This window comes from Periplaneta americana, chromosome 1, assembly GCF_040183065.1.
Source record: "Periplaneta americana isolate PAMFEO1 chromosome 1, P.americana_PAMFEO1_priV1, whole genome shotgun sequence".
Taxonomy (NCBI): domain Eukaryota; kingdom Metazoa; phylum Arthropoda; class Insecta; order Blattodea; family Blattidae; genus Periplaneta; species Periplaneta americana.
Window position 1 is genome coordinate 64832159 of NC_091117.1, and position 20143 is coordinate 64852301.

At 35.4% G+C, this 20143-nt stretch overlaps 1 protein-coding gene across 2 annotated transcripts in view; it reads right to left on the minus strand.

Moving 5' to 3' along the window:
- Positions 1–20143, minus strand: part of IA-2 (tyrosine phosphatase IA-2) — an 842823-nt gene that overhangs the window by 449573 nt on the left and 373107 nt on the right. For both annotated transcript variants that reach the window (XM_069821417.1, XM_069821408.1), the window contains exons 3-4: positions 5631–5691; positions 25–156 (exon numbers count right to left, since the gene is read on the minus strand). In XM_069821417.1, the coding sequence (XP_069677518.1) occupies positions 25–156; positions 5631–5691 (193 nt within the window). The remainder of the gene's footprint in view (positions 1–24; positions 157–5630; positions 5692–20143) is intronic.

The window sequence follows — 20143 nt, forward strand, 5'->3', positions numbered from 1 at the left end:
CAGTAAAGATGCATTACAACTCACCCGTATCGAATGGCGTGCAGCAGGCCTTGCAGAACGCACTGAGTGTATGTGTGACTCCATCGATACCCGAGTGCAAAGAGACGCTGCATTTCCCGTTCCAGAGCATGCAGGGCGTGACGGTCCAGATCGTACCTGAGGAACATAAGATTTAGTCAACCCAAAATATTAAATATGAAATTATTCTAATGTTATTAATATACATAGTGGATGTAAAATACTAATGCAGATTGAAAAGGACGATAGGGTATACCCTAGCTCATATATACCCCAGATAGGTCGGCCTTATAGGCTTTGACGTTAACAACTTTTGTCAGATTTACTATGCTGCCATCTAGTTGTTACATAAGGAGTCACGTCATAATTCCCATTTGAATTGCATTAGCGACTATACTGTCATCTCGTGTTCGTTTACGGCGGACGGGTGACGATCCTGGCGGTTCTTCTCTTCAAAGTGTAAACGATTTTAACATAGCGATGACCTATCTGTTACATATGAATCCTCTAGATTCAAAACCCCCTAAAGACCATTTTATTCATAATTTAGTTATGCCCACATATTGCTTGCTAAGAATGAATTCTAATGATTTATATAGTTCGAATACGAAAACCCATTAAATTTAAAGAAAAAGGTTTGTTAAAAGTCATTGTAAGGTTGAAAATTCTGTCTATTTGCCACCAGTTTCTGTCAAAATTCTTCAATTTGTGAAAATGGATATAGGGGATTTTGAATCTATAGGATTCATATATGATCTAGGGGTATACTTAAATGAAGAGACAACTTATATTATGTTTCGTATTAAATGCACCGTTAATGAGAAAATTAAGTTGGAAGTTTCAGAAGTCTGGCAACATCGCCGCTAACACACTCTTCTCTCAAGGTCAACGCACTCAGGTCTATCTCACTAGGTGAACCTTCCTCTCTGACTATAACGTTGCAATCTGTTTGCATCGTTCAGTGGCTTGAAATGAGTGGTATTTAAATGAGATTTGCACGAAAACCGCCCATGCTACTGAAATACGCCAGAAGGATAAATTATTCTTTTTTTTATTTTCTATGTATGTGGACAAAAAATTACGATCCTACTCACAATAGTTACAGCATAAGAGGGTGTTAAACATTTGGGGAAAAATATATTTTTTTTAATGATAAAACTGTAAACTTTCAACCAATATGGTATTACACTCTTTTGTTACATGCAACATAAACTATTCGTTCTGAAAATCTGCAGGGTTATTTTATTTTCATCCTGTCTATGTACACGACCGAATTCATCAACGTCGGTCAGAGATATTGCTTGACGAGGATCATCTTAAGAGACATGTTTTCTAAAGGACAAGTAATTAGAATTGCAACTGTTTCTTCAACATCGATCAACAAAGCAATTTTTTAAATATAAAATTGCCATGATGGATCAGTTAAATTAATGGTGGATTAAATATATATTCATTTGTTGCCTAAACCTCACATTGGTGGTTGGGAACAAATGGTGCATTGTAAAAGTAGCAGAATTGATAATTATTGCCACTAGAAGTGAAAAATAACCGTAAGTCTTTACTTTAATATTAATTAACTTAGTTAAAGTTATAGTTATATAATTAAGCAATTACAATTTTATTTACAATTATTAACATACAGGGTGATTCACAGACTTCATCGTCCCTTACGGAGCTTATTTCCGACGACATTATAAACAAAAAATGTCATATAACATTGTCCTAATATCAATATTATCACAATTACACTAATTTGCTTTTTTTTTTGTAAAATATCATTATTCTTGAGTTTTAAAGGTAAAAGAATATTACAGATAAAGAATGAACTATTCAGAGGTATCATTTCTTTAATTAGCTAGTATTCTAAACCAAAAAATTTGTTGTGAATTCAATAATTGCTTCGTACAGAATTTTTTTTTTCGATTCTCAACTACAAAATGACATTTTCTTACGCATTTATCACAAATCACGTCACTCTTGTCAATTCTTTAAGACTGTACATTAAGAGGCATAATTAAACTGTAAAGAATCAAGTTCCTAAAGTCGTATGATTTGTAACAGTTTTTGTGATAAGTGCGTAAGAATGGTAATTGAAAAACAAAATCTGTACAAAGCAACTGACAACACATTTTTAGCTTCAGAACACTAACCAATTAAAGAAATAATACTTCTGAATAGTTCATTCTCTATTTGTAATATTTTTTACCCGTAAAACTAAAGAAAAAAGATATTTTTACTAACAACTCAAATTAATGTAACTTTAAAAATATTGCGATTAGGGCAAATGTTTATATGACATTTTTTACTCAGAATGTCTTCGGAAATAAGCTCCGTAAGTGACGGTAAAACCTCGTGAATCAGCCTGTAAACTTACATTCTGTATGCTAACACTTTCAGTGGCATGTATTTCATCATAACGTTGCTGAATTTTGAAGTCATCGAGTTGATATTTTCAGAGGTATGCACACATGACATTCATTTCAAAACTATCCAGTCCGAACAACTACCAATTTAAAGTGCATTTGATTTAAACAAAAATCACATCAATTTAAATATGAAGGGGGAAGTTTAAGACTTATATTGATTTTATATTAAGTTTTTCAACTCCTCACCGACAGCCACCATCATACTAAAATTTGAAATAGCAACCTCTACCTTGTGGTGTTTCATTTTAGAAGTGGGATAAGTCCTAACCTACTCGCACTAAAGAAAAGTAAGCATATGCCAATAACTCTTGAAAATATGTTGTTTTCAGGCAGTGATAATCCCTTGTTGGTTCACTATGTTCCAATGTGTTAGTAATTAACCAAGCAACATATTATTATTATTATTATTATTATTATTATTATTATTATTATTATTATTATTATTTGATGAAGGATGAGTGGAGCAGAGAAAAATTCTCTCCGGCACCGAGATTCGAATCCGGGTTTTCAGCTCTACGTGCTGACGCTCTATCCACCAAGCCACACCGGATTCAAATTCCGATGCTGGATTGAATCCTCTCAGTTTAAGTTTTACCTCTTAATTTCCCTTTAGTGGTCAACCCTCATGCAATTCGGTACATCGCAATAATATAATATAATAAATATAATATAATATAATATAATATAATATAATATAATATAATATAATATAATATAATATAATATAATATAATATAATATAATATAATATAATATAATATAATGTCTGGGAGGCTCATCGGGCTAACCACACGATACCTCCATTCTGGTTGGATGATCGTCCACCTCTGCTTCGGCATGTGGCCGTGAGGCCAGCAGCCGGCTGGTCGGTCTTGGCCCTTCGTGGGCTGTAGCGCCACGGATTATTAATGTAATGTAACGTAATATAATATAATATAATATAATATAATAATTATTATTGTCACGATATAATAATTGTTTTCATCATCAATCGTCAGGTGATCATTACTGAATTCGTTAGCATTTAGTTGATCACAGCACGACGTATAGCATCATACATAGAATGAAACAAATGAATTGATATTAAAACTGGTCGTAGTATCATTACTTCACTACTATTATTAGCCGATTACACTTTTATCTATTATCAACCAACGAATCTTATTTTACAGAACACAGCTGTCATATAGTTTCTGAGTTGAAATTCTAATTTGCTAAAGCGCAATTGCAGATAGTTACAAGGACGACTGTAACTTTCAGTTGCAGGAATCCTCGTGTTTTCTCCATTGTGTATTTATCAGACATCAGACTGCATCGCAGTAGAATGCTGCGACATGTCTACTCCTATAAAGTTTCTGTGAAACAGCGAAAGTTTCGTCTGTTGTGTTACAAGCTGATAAATTGTGCTTTATATCTTTATTTGTTCTACATTGAAATAAATGAACGCCGATAAAACTACACAAATACTTCTTTATCACATTCCTAGCCAATGAGACTGCTACATATTTAAGAGATCCTATTTAAGTTTTCTCTTTTGTTATGAAAATGCATGGTCTATATATGCATACAGTATGCATGAAAATTAGACCGAAATCTTTTCGTGGTAACATATTAGGTAAAGAAATGTACTTTTTAACAATAAACAATGTTCGAAAATGATCCTTTGTAGCTAGAGGAGGTCGAATTCGACGATACTGCCCCTTTAATCAAGCAACCCACTGCACATTGCATCTTTGTCTACATCCATTCCAGTTGTCATGGATGTTACATTTTTACTATTTTCAAACTCTATTATATTGCCTTTTGTCAACTTGTATTATTACAATCAATTTAGGTCACCAGTACTGTTTTACAGAAAAAATTGTTGAGTAAAAAAAAAATATTATTATTGCAAAAGATATTGAAAGTTTCCGTCACGGATGTTCCGAGATTTTTGAACTCACTTCACATCTTATTAACGAAAACTGTAAAAACTGAGGTCTCTGCCTCAAGCAAAAAGAGGTTCATTCTCACAGTGTCTATGTGAAAGCTATACAAATTTCATGAAATCCTATTGGTTCACAAAAACATAATCAGTAAATATTTTGTAGCTGTTTCTTCCAGGTCATGAATGTTACAGATGAGTTAATGTCCTTCATTTTTCCAGTTTGAAAACAACTGTGACATTTCTAAGTCACGCCATAGCTCTTATGACAGTCAATCAATGGCGCTGTAATTTTAGGAAAAATTGAAAACGTCTAAGGAAAGCAAATAAAAATTCGAAATCAATATTTTTTTTTTTTGGAAAGTGAGATAAAAATACTAACTTCGAAATGATATGTTCAAAATAAGCATTGACACCCTCAAAAGTTGATAAGCAACAAACGTTTTTATTTTTCACTTTAGATGGGGGGTTAAAGGGAGAGAAATGTTTAGAAGGACTGGAAATTACTTTTAAAAGTGGCTTTTACTCAAAACCTTTACTGGTTTCAGAGTTTCGGCAAGTTAAACAAAGGACCACTTTCGTCTGGCGGACTTCCGTATGCAGAGAGACTAAACCTTTGTCGGTTATAATTGCAGATTCTCATAGAAATCATCGTGCTGAATTTAACTTTGTTTTCAAAATGTTTCCATTGCTTAAGGTTTTCGAGTTATTGAGAGTTTTGAAATTTAATTAAACTATTTCTATTACATAAATAACTGATTAAACACCAGCACGACATATTGTAGGTACTTTGAAATTCAGAAAAATGAAAAGAATCATATTAAACAATTATATTCTCTTTCACATTTAAGTATCATAATACAGGGGTGCAATTTGAAATTTCAAAAGGTTTGGGAAATGAGAATTGAAACCTAAAATGCAATAACACTGGTTTTAAACGTCCCCCCTCAGTAAGTAAATTGAGGTGACTTTTGTTTAAATTAAATTTAATTGAAATAAACAGTTATTTAGACTGGAAAGTTTTAAAATAAAAGCCTGTTGTATATTCATTAATTGTTAACACTTGATAATATAAACGCCTTCTTTACAAGAATTTAGGCTATCCCGCACATTCAAATTCGATTCCGTAAGCACAGTATCCACAATCACAAAATATTTAACTCTCGTATCGAGTTTAATAAATAGTAGGAACTCAACTATATCTCCACGGTGTGTGCACGAGTAACTATATACTATTCTAATTTCTGAAAAGGTGTACTTACCTATAGGTTTCGTCATTTCCCGTGCTGGCATAGATCTGCAAACAACGACCGAAAGCGTAATCTGAAACAAACAAAATTATTTCGTATTATATTTTAGTGAAAAAAAAAATTCTTGAAGAGTTTTCTAGCATTCCACTGACAGAGATTTAAAAGCAGAATGAATTCTCTGCCCAAAACTAGCATCGAAGGATTCATATCTGGTGTCATAGGACATTGAGGACTGATATTTGCTCTTCCATCTAGCTCCATGGAAACTTTAGTCTATACTTCGTTCCATAATCCCTGACAGAAGTAAACAATGTCGGCAGATGGGGAGAGAAGTATAATTGCTATTCAACCAATAGCAGAGGTCTCATTCCATGCTTGTCTTGAAATTATGCGGGGGCAGAACGCTTCAGACTGCCCAACTTCAAGTCAAGCGTGGAATGAGACCTCTGCCATTGGTTCTCGTTCTCTACCGGAAATGTTTACATCTCTTGTCAGACATTATGTAACGAAGTATAGATCAATGGTGAGCAACTCAGCTGCTCTTACGAAGCACTGTGTGCACTCACGAGCAAAAAAGAGAAACATTGGTATTGTAAGCTTGGGACGATCTGTTCTCGCATATTGGTCTATAATGTCAGTGAAATATGTTATATAGTGTCAGTGAAATGTGTTCTAAAGTGTCAGTGAAATGTGTTCTATAGTGTCAGTGAAATATGTTATATAGTGTCAGTGAAATGTGTTATATAGTGTCAGTGAAATGTGTTCTATAGTGTCAGTGAAATGTGTCATAGTGCCAGTACAGTGAGTGAGATGAGAGTAAAGTGTAAGATTATTATCAGTACCAATGTGAAACTTACGTAGTGGCCTATACATATGTAGATTGTAATGTAAAATTAGGTTCACTTATTAATTAGGTTATTTTATGTATTATTATTAATTGTAATTATTGTGTATATTTTTATATATTTATCAGAGCTTCCTCAAATTAGAGGCTGCCATTAGACAGAGCATACAAAACAATACAAGAACAAAATAGAAGATGAGAGCTAAAAGAGTAAGAAAAAAGGCAAACAAATACACAAACAAACAATGGTAGTTTACAGAAGAAAAAACAATTCAAGTAAAGAATCAATGAAAGCTAAGAAGGAAAAAGAAAAATGATAATGGTGCGTCTATTTTTTTCCATACACTGAATTAGAGTCCATATACGTGGTTCCGTAAAAGTTTGACTGACTCTTTAATTATGAGGAGGGCCAGTTCGTTCAGAAAAGATTTGTGCAGCCCTAGGGTCTTATTGTATTGTGTATATAATTGTATTGTGTATTGTAATTTTATTGTGTATTGTTTATATTGTGTATACCACTGCCACCGGGTGTTTGCCCACTTGCAGTGTAAATAAATAAATACATCAAAGAGGTTTGAACTCGGTCGTCGTAAAGCTACCAAGGCGGCTTGAGAAAGACTTCACACATTAGAATATACTCTTATAATTATATTTATCATCTTAGCACACGAACGTGAAATATTGCAACAGTGTTCTCACCTTCTGTTATTAATCCCATATACCGTCGAATAATCCTCCTGGAATACTCACTCATTTCATACAAAATTAAAAATAAAATGTCATATTCAATATGGTCGTTATATATACAGCGGTAAAGACACCCTTGCTTTGCAATAAACAGACAAATGTGAAATTTAACAACCTTTTTTATAAGATATTTTACGCAGTAACTAATAAAATCGACACTTTACTTAATGTCACAGATAAATCAGTCCGATATTTATTGCCGTCATTTTTTTATATTAAGAGAACCGTAGTTTTCATTAAGGGCTATAATGGCAGTAGGAAGGCAATATTTCCAACAACTATAAATTCCGCGATTTAAGGTTAAAGACCTTTGTACATACTAAAAAGACGGATGGAAAAACATTTAGCGCGAGTGAGTAGTGATTCCTGTACGATTAGAACATTTCAGTAGTTCAATATTTCTATGCTTTTAGTATTCATAGTGGAATCAAAATTGTCATGGTTATACAATAAGTCATTCTGAATTCAGTGGTATAAAAGATAACTAATTAGTTTCTTAACGAAGTGCGAAAAAAATTCTAATTGATAACCTGTTTTCCTGCTTTGCTAAATGTTCTGTACCTGAAATTCTAAGTGCACATTACTTACTACGAACTTCACCCTTATTCCTTATTTGTTTTCAAGTTACCAAGTAATGTATATTGTAAGTTCTAAAGCTATATTTACTGAAAGGTTTCACCCTTAGTGAAAAATAAATAAAATTATATTGTGATTAAAAGTGTTTGGCACAGGAAACTTGCTGGCTAGGGCATTGTTGAACTTACATTATCGTTTTGGAATTTTGAAAGAGTAATGGAATAATATCTAACTTTCAGAACTACGTGGTTGAGGAAGTCTGATCTCGTGCACATGAAAACACGTCCAATCCTAACTTATACGCAAAGAAGGATGGGCAAACTGCGAGGCGAGAATGAGGAAACGGATCTACATTCACACCTCGATCTCTCGATTTACTCGATACCTATGAGCAACGACCAAAACAAGGAGCGAAGAGAGTTATGATCGTTGGCAAAGAGTATATTCCATCGATGCTGCTGCCACCTACAAGAAAATTACTTGTAAAAGGCGTCAAATCAGATAATTTCAAAATATCAGGCATGCAAGTTACGGAAAGGAGGACATTTCTTGATTTTTTTTAAATCTGCCCGGACCCCGGACAAAGGCGTAAATAGGAGGACATGTCCGGACAAAAGAGGACGTCTGGTCACCCTATTCAGATTTGTCTGTCTTAGTGAACTACTTCCCCCTTCACCTCTCTGGCTACACTGTTGCAAGCTGATTACATCGGTCAGTGGCTTGAAATTCGTCGTTTTTAAATTAAAGTTATACTAAAACCGTGCAAGCTATTGAAATACGACAAGAGAGGTAAATGATCCTTTATTATATTCTATATCGATATGGACAAAAATCACGATCCTATTCACAATAGTTATCCAATAAGAAAGTGTTAAACATTTGAAAAAAAACGTTTTTTTTTTCTGAGAAAACTATGGACTTTCCACCAATATGGTATTACACTTTTTTGTTACATACAACATGAACTATTCGCTCTGAAAATCTCCAGGGTTATTTCACTTCTACCCTATATACACCAGTCAACTGTTTTTTTAATAAGATACTTAACTACTTTAAGAAAGTCCATTCTTCAAATGTATCTTGATTGGTGATAAAATGAAGGGTTCAGAACCATAGTGGGCCAAGCGACATTTACTAAAACCGTAGAACACAACGTTTAAAATGAAGTTATTACCATAATTCAATGGAAACATATAACAAGTAATATAAAGTATAGGCTACAAATTAAAACTAAATTATATGTCAATCTTCATTAAACTATCGACCTGGTTGGCAAGTTGGTATAGCGCTGGCCTTCTATGCCCAAGGTTGCGGGTTCGATCCCGGGTCAGGTCGATGGCATTTAAGTGTGCTTAAATGCGACAGGCTCATGTCAGTAGATTTACTGGCATGTAAAAGAACTCCTGCGGGACAAAATTCCGGCACATCCGGCGACGCTGATATAACCTCTGCAGTTGCGAGAGTCGTTAAATAAAACATAACATTTAACATTTCATTAAACTATGGTATTCACTTAACTTTAACCCTTGCTTTCTCCGTTTTTAATAAATGGCGCTGGCCCACTATGGCTCTGAACCCTTCAAATAGGGTGTCTGACCTTATGTATTTCTCAAAATACACCTCTACCTTCTACACTGCTTTGCTTTGTCGCATGTAACTCGTTTCTACAGGAAGAAAATAATTGCGTATGTAAGAGTGATTCGGTGTAAATGAAATCCCAGCTCGTCCTATAATAAAATGCTAGGTTATTCAGTAGTGATTTAAATCGCAATAAGAACACATAGACACAGACCGCTGAGATTAAACTTAAACGGGATTGGAAATGTAGCTATTTCATTAATATTGGACGCAGTACGTAGTTCTGTAATAACAGTATTCCGCCAAGTGAATAGAGAGGTTAACACCACCAAGCCAGACTCCGATTAATTGGATTTGAACTCCTACACGAGTTTCCATCAATTCTGGCTAACTAGACGACTATTAGCGGTTATACGGACTGACGTTACAGGACAAAGGCGGATATCCTACATGGAGCGGAGTTAAAATCAAATTACATAGAAGATAAACACAAAACTTTTGACAGTTTTTAAAGCACTTAAGAACGCACACATTACGTACTAATGGGTACAGATAGCCAGCATTGGGCTTCCGTTATAAACAAAAGGAAAGCGATTACCATGGAAAACAGTATGTCGTTTCATAAAAAGGTACTGCATGTTTTGTAGGTAAAAAAAAAAGGTAAAGGTATCCCCGTAACATGCCATGAAGGCACTTGGGGGGCATGGAGGTAGAGCCCCATGCTTTCCATGACCTCGGCACTAGAATGAGGTGGTGTGGTCGGCACCACGCTCTGACCGCCTTTTACCCCCGGGAAAGACCCGGTACTCAATTTTATGGAAGGCTGAGTGAACCTTGGGGCCGTTCTGAAAGTTTGGCAACGAGAAAAAATCCTGTCACCACCTGGGATCGAACCCCGGACCTTTCAGCCAGCTGCTCTACCAACTGAGCTACCCAGGAGTAGTAGTATATGGGATGTTTCCGAGGTGGTGTTACAAACTTTCAGGGATGATGGGGAAGGGCACATGTATCAATTTGAGATAAGGAACCCTGGCCCGGAAATGACCGAGCCGAAAGTTACAAGCAAAAATAGTTGTGTGGAAATGAAATAATTTTATTCCTCTGTACACCTTATTTATGTGTATTTATTTGTACATCTTACACATACTGTATTCATCTGACGTTGTTTACGTTGTCGACTTACAGTATTCCATTCAATGCGCTGTCTGAGGGATGGGGACAGGAAACTACACTAAAGCAGTGCAGATACCGTAATGTGTAGGCTTCGAAACTTGGGACCCGATACAATAAGTTTACTTTGCGTGTACTATATAGGTTGACTCGCTGCAGGTAGTGAAAGGTAGAGATGTGTTGAGGTAACAACATTGCTATTTAGAGTGCAGTAAGGTAGTATGGGGAAACACACACATATGTACTTTCAGAAAGTATATATACATTAAACAATGACAATGTCAAAAGAATTTGAAAAGCATTTATTCTCCTGCCTTTTATAAGCATTTGTGAGTAATTATGCACAATGTTAATGGTGGAAATAAACATGTAGCAATTTTAATTTCTTCAGTTATCCTATTGGTCGTCTTTAGGAAGTGTAGTTACAGTACCGAATTGCAGTGTACTACAAGATACATTTTCAGTGACTCAAACGTAAATATTTTCCGGTTATCTGCCAAACACAGTTTGCACTGTTAAAAACTGCGCTCTACGCCGCATCACGTGATAGGAGCAAAACGAAAAAACCTAACATCATTGCAGTCTCTAAGAGACAGTCCTTCATTCTCAGGTGCGTCTATGTCCACTAATTATCTGTTTATATTACACAATGTTCCATATCCGTTATTTTTACTTAAAATTGATTTCCACTTCTGTTTCATACGTTCAGTAACCGGTGTACTTGGTGTCTCATTAATTCTCTGTGTCATTTCCTCAATTCCGACATCTCTTGCTCTCACTTTTCTAACCGTGTAATAGTTTCAGACGCAGTTTGACAATGGGTTTATATGAAAACTAAATTATTCCCCAGAACCTTCAAATCCAGTGCGTTTTTCTTTATGTAGGCCTATTTGTTGGCATCCATCCTACATTATCCACACCCACTGTACGCTTTACTACTATACGTAGTACGCCGTTATGCGGATTTCCCACTGAACTGCTCCATTGGGTCCGAAGTCTCGAAGCCTGGAATGTGTAACGGACATGGTCGGTCCTGATATGTGTACAAGTTGCAGTGTCCAGTCGATCAGTCCTAGTGAAATGGAGGAGTACACGAGAGCGGAATAAGCAGACCTGATTTTCGAATACGGATGAGCCAATGGGAACAGTAGTCAAGCTCAGAGACTGTATCGGGCCCAAGTACCCACGTAGGAGAATCCGGCCCATATCATTTCCATTTCCACACAACTATTTTTGCTTATAACTTTCGACTCAGTCATTTCCGGACCATGGTTTCTTATCTCAAATATATAGATGTGCCCTTCGCCATCATCCCTGAAAGTTTGTAACACCATCTCGGAAACACTCTGTATATGTTTATTTAACCTGGTAGAGATAAGGCCATCAGGCCTTCTCTTTCCCTCTTCCAGGGGATTACAACTACAATATTAAGAATACAATTATAATTATAATTACAATTAATATTAAATTTACAAATACAATAAAAATCAAAGTATTAAAAGATTAACTAATTAGTGATCAAACATTTAGTAGATTATACAATGCGATCCAGAAGTCTCCCTGCAGTGCTTGTGTAGCTGAGAATCCACTAGGCAGAGAATTCAAGTGGCAGCACTGGCCTCTAAGCATATGATGGACTGGGAGTGTGAGGTTGTGAAACCGGAATGAATGGGGGAGTGCCAACTTTCTATAGGATTGTATTTTAGGGTTACTAGAACTAATAGAGCTGCGGAGGGACTTTTCGACCGCACTATATAATTATTGTGTCTGGTGAGCGTGTTCCTAAGCGAAAATCGAGCTGAGCAATCTCTATTTATATGGTTTTATAGTTTCTTGCATTGACTTTTCATTTCACCGTTTTCTGAATTTGTTCGAAGGTGAGGTTTTCCCTCCTCTTACAGATGCCAACACTAGTAACGAAAGGCCTGGATGGCTCAAGCGGTAGGGGCACGGCATGTCTCTATCGCTTGGTCCGAAGGGTTGTGGGTTCGAGCCTCGCCTCGGGCATGAGTGTTATGTTTGTATTAGTGTAAGTAAAACAAAGGAAACAAGTGAAAACGAAACAGAAAACAAAGATAACTTTGGTAAACGGCCTCTGGCCGGTCTAAATTAAAAAAAAAAAACAGAAAACTGGATTATAAAGATGGAATACTAATAATGCTAGTATTTCATATTTATGACACACTAATGTTGTAAATCATAACCCCAAAATATACCATAATATAAAAACGAAATCAGTTACACATACATTGCTATAAAGGTACATTGCGGTTCCGGTTAATACGCGGTTTACACATGGTCCCTTGAACAGCGTCTTATCGGGGTTTTACTGTATTCTAAAATGTATTTCCAAGTTAATTTTTAAATTATTTCCGCTTTTCGACTTTATTTTCTTCTTCTCCTTCTTTTACTCTAATACGACCAGAATACTTCTAGCACGTAGGCCTATTACGTTAGCTTAGCTTGTATTCCATCAATAGGAGTTGCATTTGCAACCCAGAGGCAAGTGTAGGCTGATACATGTTGGATGGATTAATCCCCTTTAAATCCCAGGAGTGAGTAAGCATTCCCCAGGGTACTTTGACCTGAATCAATCTAACTCAAAACACTGGAAGGGGATATGCGACAGGCCCCACATTAGACGGTATCACAACCAATATTCAGACGTCAGGGGATATTTAATAAACAATGCACTGATATCATAGTTAACATATGTGTCAAACTGAGCAATCGAGTTCAGCTAAGGGGCAATGTAATTAGTTAAGAATGAGATTTAATCTGTGCATGTAGATTGTCTGTTGTCATTTTAAACAACTATTATGAACATTGACTCTATCATTGAGAGTAAAGTAGGCCTAATCTGTTTACAGTATTCGAAAGAACTATTCTTGTTCAATTTCCATTTGAGCTAGTACACGTAATAAAAACTTGTACCTCTATTCATAATTAGCTTCTATTCAATTTAAACATAATTTTATAAGAACACGTTTCCATAAGTTTACGTATAATTCTCCTAACAGTGCTGTATGGCATTTACTTAACACATTAGCACTGCTGACTGATAACCGGTTTTCTCTAGCTACTTTTTGGGGGGCGATTGTAAACTGCACTGGAAAATAGTAAACTGCAGCAAGAGTAGCAACAGACTTCCGACCACTAGAGTACGCATAGCTAAAGTGACTGGAGTCTGTTCAAAAACAAACATCAGTTTCAATACGCAGCAAAAGCCTATGCCATGAAGAAGTCAGTTCATGAAAACAAAGCCTATCAAATTCATGCAAGGAGATGTATCGAATGTCGAGAGTGAACAGACCGGGAAAAAATGTTGGGCAAAACTTAATAAAAATGACAAAAAGTGAAATTTACAATATCCAGTGCAATTTACCACATGCACATACAGGAAGTTTGAATTCCAGTGCAATTTACCACCGCTCCTTCTTGGCTTTCATGAAGAGCCTCTGCATTTCCGCAACCTGATTATCACTCATATTCTTGGTCTTTCTGATTTCATTTTATCATCAAATGAACCAGTTTCTTCAAATTTCTTAATTACGTTAAGAAAGCGTGGTACAAGAATCTTTTTCATACGAATTTTCGAAATTTTAATTCGATAGTGAAGTTTCTACTACATTCATATTATTTTATCAAACGACTTCTTATTTGAAGATTTAAAACAAATCTCCGCCCAAGCTGGAATAGAAAAGATAGAATTACGAAACATTAATGTCAACTATATATTTCTTGAATAATTTCAATTGTTCCAGAGCCGGGTATCGAACCCGGGACCTTTGGCTGAGCGCGCCGACGCTCTACAGACTGAGCTACCCAGGAACTATACCAGACCCCGAATCAATTTTCCCCTTATACCCATACACTTAAAGTAGGTTGACAGATGGTCGGATACCATTTAGTGTACAAGAAACATCGAAATAGTAACACATATTATACAAATCTGGCTTCCTCAGGTATAGCTCCCTGTAAAGCTGACTTGAATAATTTAAAGGTCCTGGAACAATTTTTCTCTTGAAATTATTCAAGTCAGCTGTACACGGAGTTACATTTGAAACAGCCAGATTTGTATAGGGCCTATATTTCTTGTTTTTGTCATGACACAATATTTCCTTTTCTCATTGTTATTATTTTAGATTAATAATTCTATTAATGCTCAAAATCGGACCTAGGCTTATATTTATATGGATCATAATATAAACTTGTTTACCGAAACTGCTTCAAAAGTCATTAATGTATTCGTGAAATATAATTTCTAAACAAATTAAGTACTGCAAGATGAATTAAGATGCTATGAAACGTGTGAAAAACGGGACTTACCCTACTGTTAAGTGCTAAACCAAATTTCTTTTACGTTCAAGAAGCATCAATTAAGCTTTGAAAATTAAACATTGATGGCTAGCCATCTGGGGTATTTAACATATATTTTGAAGAAATGCTATTACATCTTCAAACAAGAATTGGTTTGGCGCAACGCTATTATGAATATGGTACAAATTTTACTGCTAGATTAAGAATATTTTGGACAAAAATTTGTCTGAGAGTGGCCCTTTACCATACTTTCCTATCGTGCATTAATTAAGAAATTTGCAGGAGCTAGTTCAGTTCATGATTGAATGAAATCGGGACGTAAGCGAATATTATTATCAGGCTTAGGATCTGAGACAGCTTAAGAATGAAATGGAGTTAGAGTTCAACGGAGTACAGATGGAGTGAGGTGGCGCGTTGAGTTTTGTTTACTTGTGCGTTAGTATACAATCCGGTTCGTGATCAAGGTTTCAGTATTATTCCGTCTCCCCCTACCAAACGAACGCAGGCCATCACAGTGCATTTTCAATTCATAGTGAACAGTTTTTTTACAACTAATTGCAAGTATGTACATGGTTGTTCATTGTAACGCTAACGCCTTCAATGTCGCCGAAGGACATGAAAACTAGTTAGGTATATATTATTTTAATGTACCGAAGTACATATGATATTTCCATGCAGGTATTCTGCGTCATCATACGATGTAAGAGTAATGGAACGGTACATTAAAATAATATATATGATATGCGTGAATCACTTCGTGATTTAAGACGGCGCTTATTCCGTCGGATCCCGGCCAACTAGTCACTCATAACGAGTGCAACTCACCACATGTGTGGACTTCGGTCCTACGTTCATAGACATCTATGACGTAGTGCAGAGGGCGGCCACTAGAGGGAACCCAAGAGTTGGAGCTTAATCTGAGACGATTCTGTCCGACGCCGGGGTGGTATCCGGTGTGGCTTAGTGGATAAATCATCAGCACGTAGAGCTGAAAACCCGGGTTCAAATCCCGGCGCCGGACAGAATTTTTCTCCGTTCCATTACTCTTACATCGTAGTTAGGTATGTATCCTACTTCATTTTCCACCGCCACTAGATTGCACTATTAACAGCAGAATATAACGAAACACATTGACGTCGTTGTTTACTTTCACAGAATGCCTATCTACTATTCCATACAGTACGACCGTGAAGAACCTTGGTATTTATATGGATTGTCACCTGGAATGGAATGAACAAGTGAATCACACTTCCAAAAAAATATTTTCCATTATTCACTCATTAAAGCGACTGAAGAACTTTCTTCCTGATAAATTAAAATTAATCCTTGTACAAACACTCGTGATGCCACACTTTGACTACTGCGATATTATATTAAGTAACCTAAATGCAAATTTGAGCAACAGGCTACAACGTGTGCATAATGCGTGCGTCCGTTATATTTGTAATATTCGTAAGTATGATCATGTTTCCCCGTCTTTCCAAACTCTGTCTTGGCTAAGGCTAAGTGATCGACGAGCTCTGCATTCCCTTGTTCTCTTGTTTCAAATTCTGCGCACCGCTACCCCAATATATTTGGCTTCTCGTTTTCAAAATTTATCCGCATATCATCAGCTAAGTACAAGATCTCATTATAACAATTTACTCATTATACCCTACCACAAGACATCTTTATATTCTTCATCCTATACAGTTTCAGTTGCTAGAAATTGGAACTCGCTTCCGAGTGATATAAGGGGTTGTTGGACAATAGCTTCATTTAGGTCAAACTTACATAAATTCTTATTTAACAGATGAATTGCTGATTAATATTTGTTACTTATAATGAAACTAACATCTGTCCATTCTTATTATTATTATCTTTAATTTCTCTAAATAGATTTACAAAACCTCTAATGACAATTACATTAATATTCTCATTATAGAAATAGAAATATATATATTCTCCCTGTAACATAGTCCTAGTAAGCATATATTAAATTAATTTTCATCATTTTACTAGCTATCTCAAATATTAAATTAATTATAATTCATTGAATTAAATTAGCTCATAAATTAAGTTACTACTTTACCTTATAGATTTATCTAAATTTAAATAAATGTGTAGTGAAGATTATTGCTGGAGAACCTTTTAAGTGTAGTGAAAATATTTGTAATTTAAATTTATGTATTGTATTGATTAAGGCTGGTTGAGTGGAAGAGAAGGCCTTATGGCCTTAACTCTGCCAGCGAAAATAAAACATTATTATTATTATTATTATTATTATTATTATTATTATGTTCAAGGAACTCTATAGTCAAATTGTGCGTACATTGTTTGCTAAAGTGTCCCGGATCCTAAGCCTATTATTACATACTTTCAGTAATTGTACAACAATATACATCTTGATTACACAACTTTTAACATTGTACCACTTCGGAGTATATATTATATGACTTTTTTGTGTTAAATTCTACCGTACCTGGTTTACATACTAATACTATACAGAGGAAACAAAAGACAGATCCAAAACCTGCATCAACACATAAACAAAATACACCCAAAGCTACACTACACATTAAAAATTGAAAACAACAAATCCATAAATTTTCTAGACATCACAATAACAAAAGTCAACAACAAACACACATTCAAAGTACACAGAAAACCAACAACAACACACATACACAACAAATCCAACCACCCAACACAACACAAAAAAGCTGCATTCCGAACAATGGTACACAGACTACTCAACATACCAATGAACCAACATGATTACAAAGAAGAGCTAAACACAATCAAATACATAACACAAGAAAATGGATACAACCCCAACATAATAGACAACATAATAAGTAAGACAAAACATAAACACAAAAACATAAGAATACAACACAAACACAATAACACAAAAATACATCACACTAACATACGAAAACAAAAACACACACAAGGTTGCAAGCTCATTCAAGAAATTAAAATTACAACATCGGATACAGAACAAATAATATACTACAAAAACATCTCAACACACAAACAAACAAATACAACCACACAGACGTATAGAAACTCAAATGTAATACCTGCAACAACTTCTACATAGGACAGACAGGCAGATAATTTCAAACACGTTACAAAGAACACATCACAGCCATAACAAAATTACAAAACACTTCCACATATGCAGAACACATCACAAATGCTAAACACACCTACAGAGACATCAACACAGACATGAAATTCTACACATCCAACCATAAAGCCAGAAATTAAAAACACCCTAGAACAATATGAAATATACAGACACACAAAAACACACCCTAATGAAATTCTCAACACACAACTCAATTTCAGAACACACACTCTTTGACGCCACATTACTCTACACAAACACACCCCCACAGGAAACAAAACAAGAGGCGCCAAGACCAGCAACGACCAGTTCTGAAGAAGACCAATAACAGGTCGAAACATGTAAACCGTGTATAACAATGTATAAATGATCAATTATTTAATAAAATAAATGAAATATGAGGTAGTTAGGAATATGAGTCCTAGGATTTGCCATGGTGTTACCTGACATTCGCCTTACAGTTGGCGAAATCCTCGAAAACATTCCATACATGTAATCAGCCCAAATGGGAATCGAATTCACTTTTGAATATAGTCTCGGATCAGTAGGCAAATGAACCACAGCCTAAGATACCCCAATAAAATACTACCACCACCACTACCACTGCCATCACCATTATCACCACTACTACTGCTAATAATAATAATAATAATAATAATAATAATAATAATAATAATAATAATAACGATAATAATAATAGTAATAATAATAATAATAGTAATAATAATAATAGTAATAATAATAATAGTAATAATGATAATAATAATAATAATAATAATAATAATAATAATAGTAATAATAATAATAAATGCATATGGATGATAATGCGGAGACAAATAGGAAGACAGACAGTAGGGAAGATTGGAGAATGCTGGGTTTAAAGTGAAAGATCTGCCCTCGGGCAGAAAACTAGGAATGAACGAATTAATAATAAATGAACTTGAGCTCCTAGAAGCGACCCGGGGGGTATGAATTGTTGTATGCTATCATAAATGGAATAAACATAGTAATTACGTCGTAAGGACATTCGATATATCAATTTGGAAAAGTGAGAATTTCCTTTTCCTGAATCGAAACAAGGAGAATTTCTTTACTAGTGTAACAAAATCCGAACGCTCTTCTAACCCATACACACATCGCCTCTAAATGCGAGTCGATACTCTTGCTGACGTTCGGTTCTACGGGCACTGTATTCCTACGAGCGTTGAATACAAAAGCTGCGCAGCGAACAAAACCCAGCAGAACAATGGTGCTCAGAAATAACACAAACATTATCCGAATAGCACGTCACCGTGTCAGTTCGGCAACTTCTCCAGCACACCTGCCACGCGGGATAGCATGACAAATGCATGCAGGCGGTGTTTGAACTCCTGAGTCGAGATCGATTGTACGTATACATATGATGGTGTTGAAAGCAAAACATACATTACACTGATAATTGTATTTACATTTCAGGATTGAATGGTGTTTCTATGTTGTGAAACAGACATTCTCGCTGGTCAAGTAGTTATCGTAAATGACCTAGACCTGATGTCCACGGGTTAAATTTGGAGTAGGACAATTATTTTTCATGGTCATCTTTTTTCTTATTTTTCTTCACATCATGGTTCAAGTTTAAACTTTGTTCAACCCTCATTCCAACCATCTTTCCCTAGGACACCTCGTATTTCAGTTTGCGTTTCAGGCTTTTTTGACGTAAAACATCTATTTTTCGACCTACAAGAGAGAAAAATTGTAAAGTTTTGACATAAAATGATTCCTTTGACGTCACCAATGGTACTATGGAAACAGAAATGTAAGATGAACTTCGTACCTCGTGCTTTCCATGCGATGTATCTCGCTCCATTGTTTATTTAATGCACCTCGACACAATAGTCAAGAAGATATTATGCATATGGGTTACGTATATTATGTATTAATTTCAAATAAAATACATTGCAGTATTAAAAAAAATACATATTTTATTTTTAGACAGCCATTCTTAAAACTATATCTCTTAACGCTAGGCAAGCCTGTTAAAAATTGACTATTATACGGTAGCTTGAGAAAAGTGCTTTTAACACTAGTGAGAAAAGTACAGTGGACTCTCCTACGTTCTACTGAACAGAATTTAAAGTTCAGTCCAATAAAGGTAGTGGGTATGGCAGGTGAAATGAATACAAATTCTTATTGGTT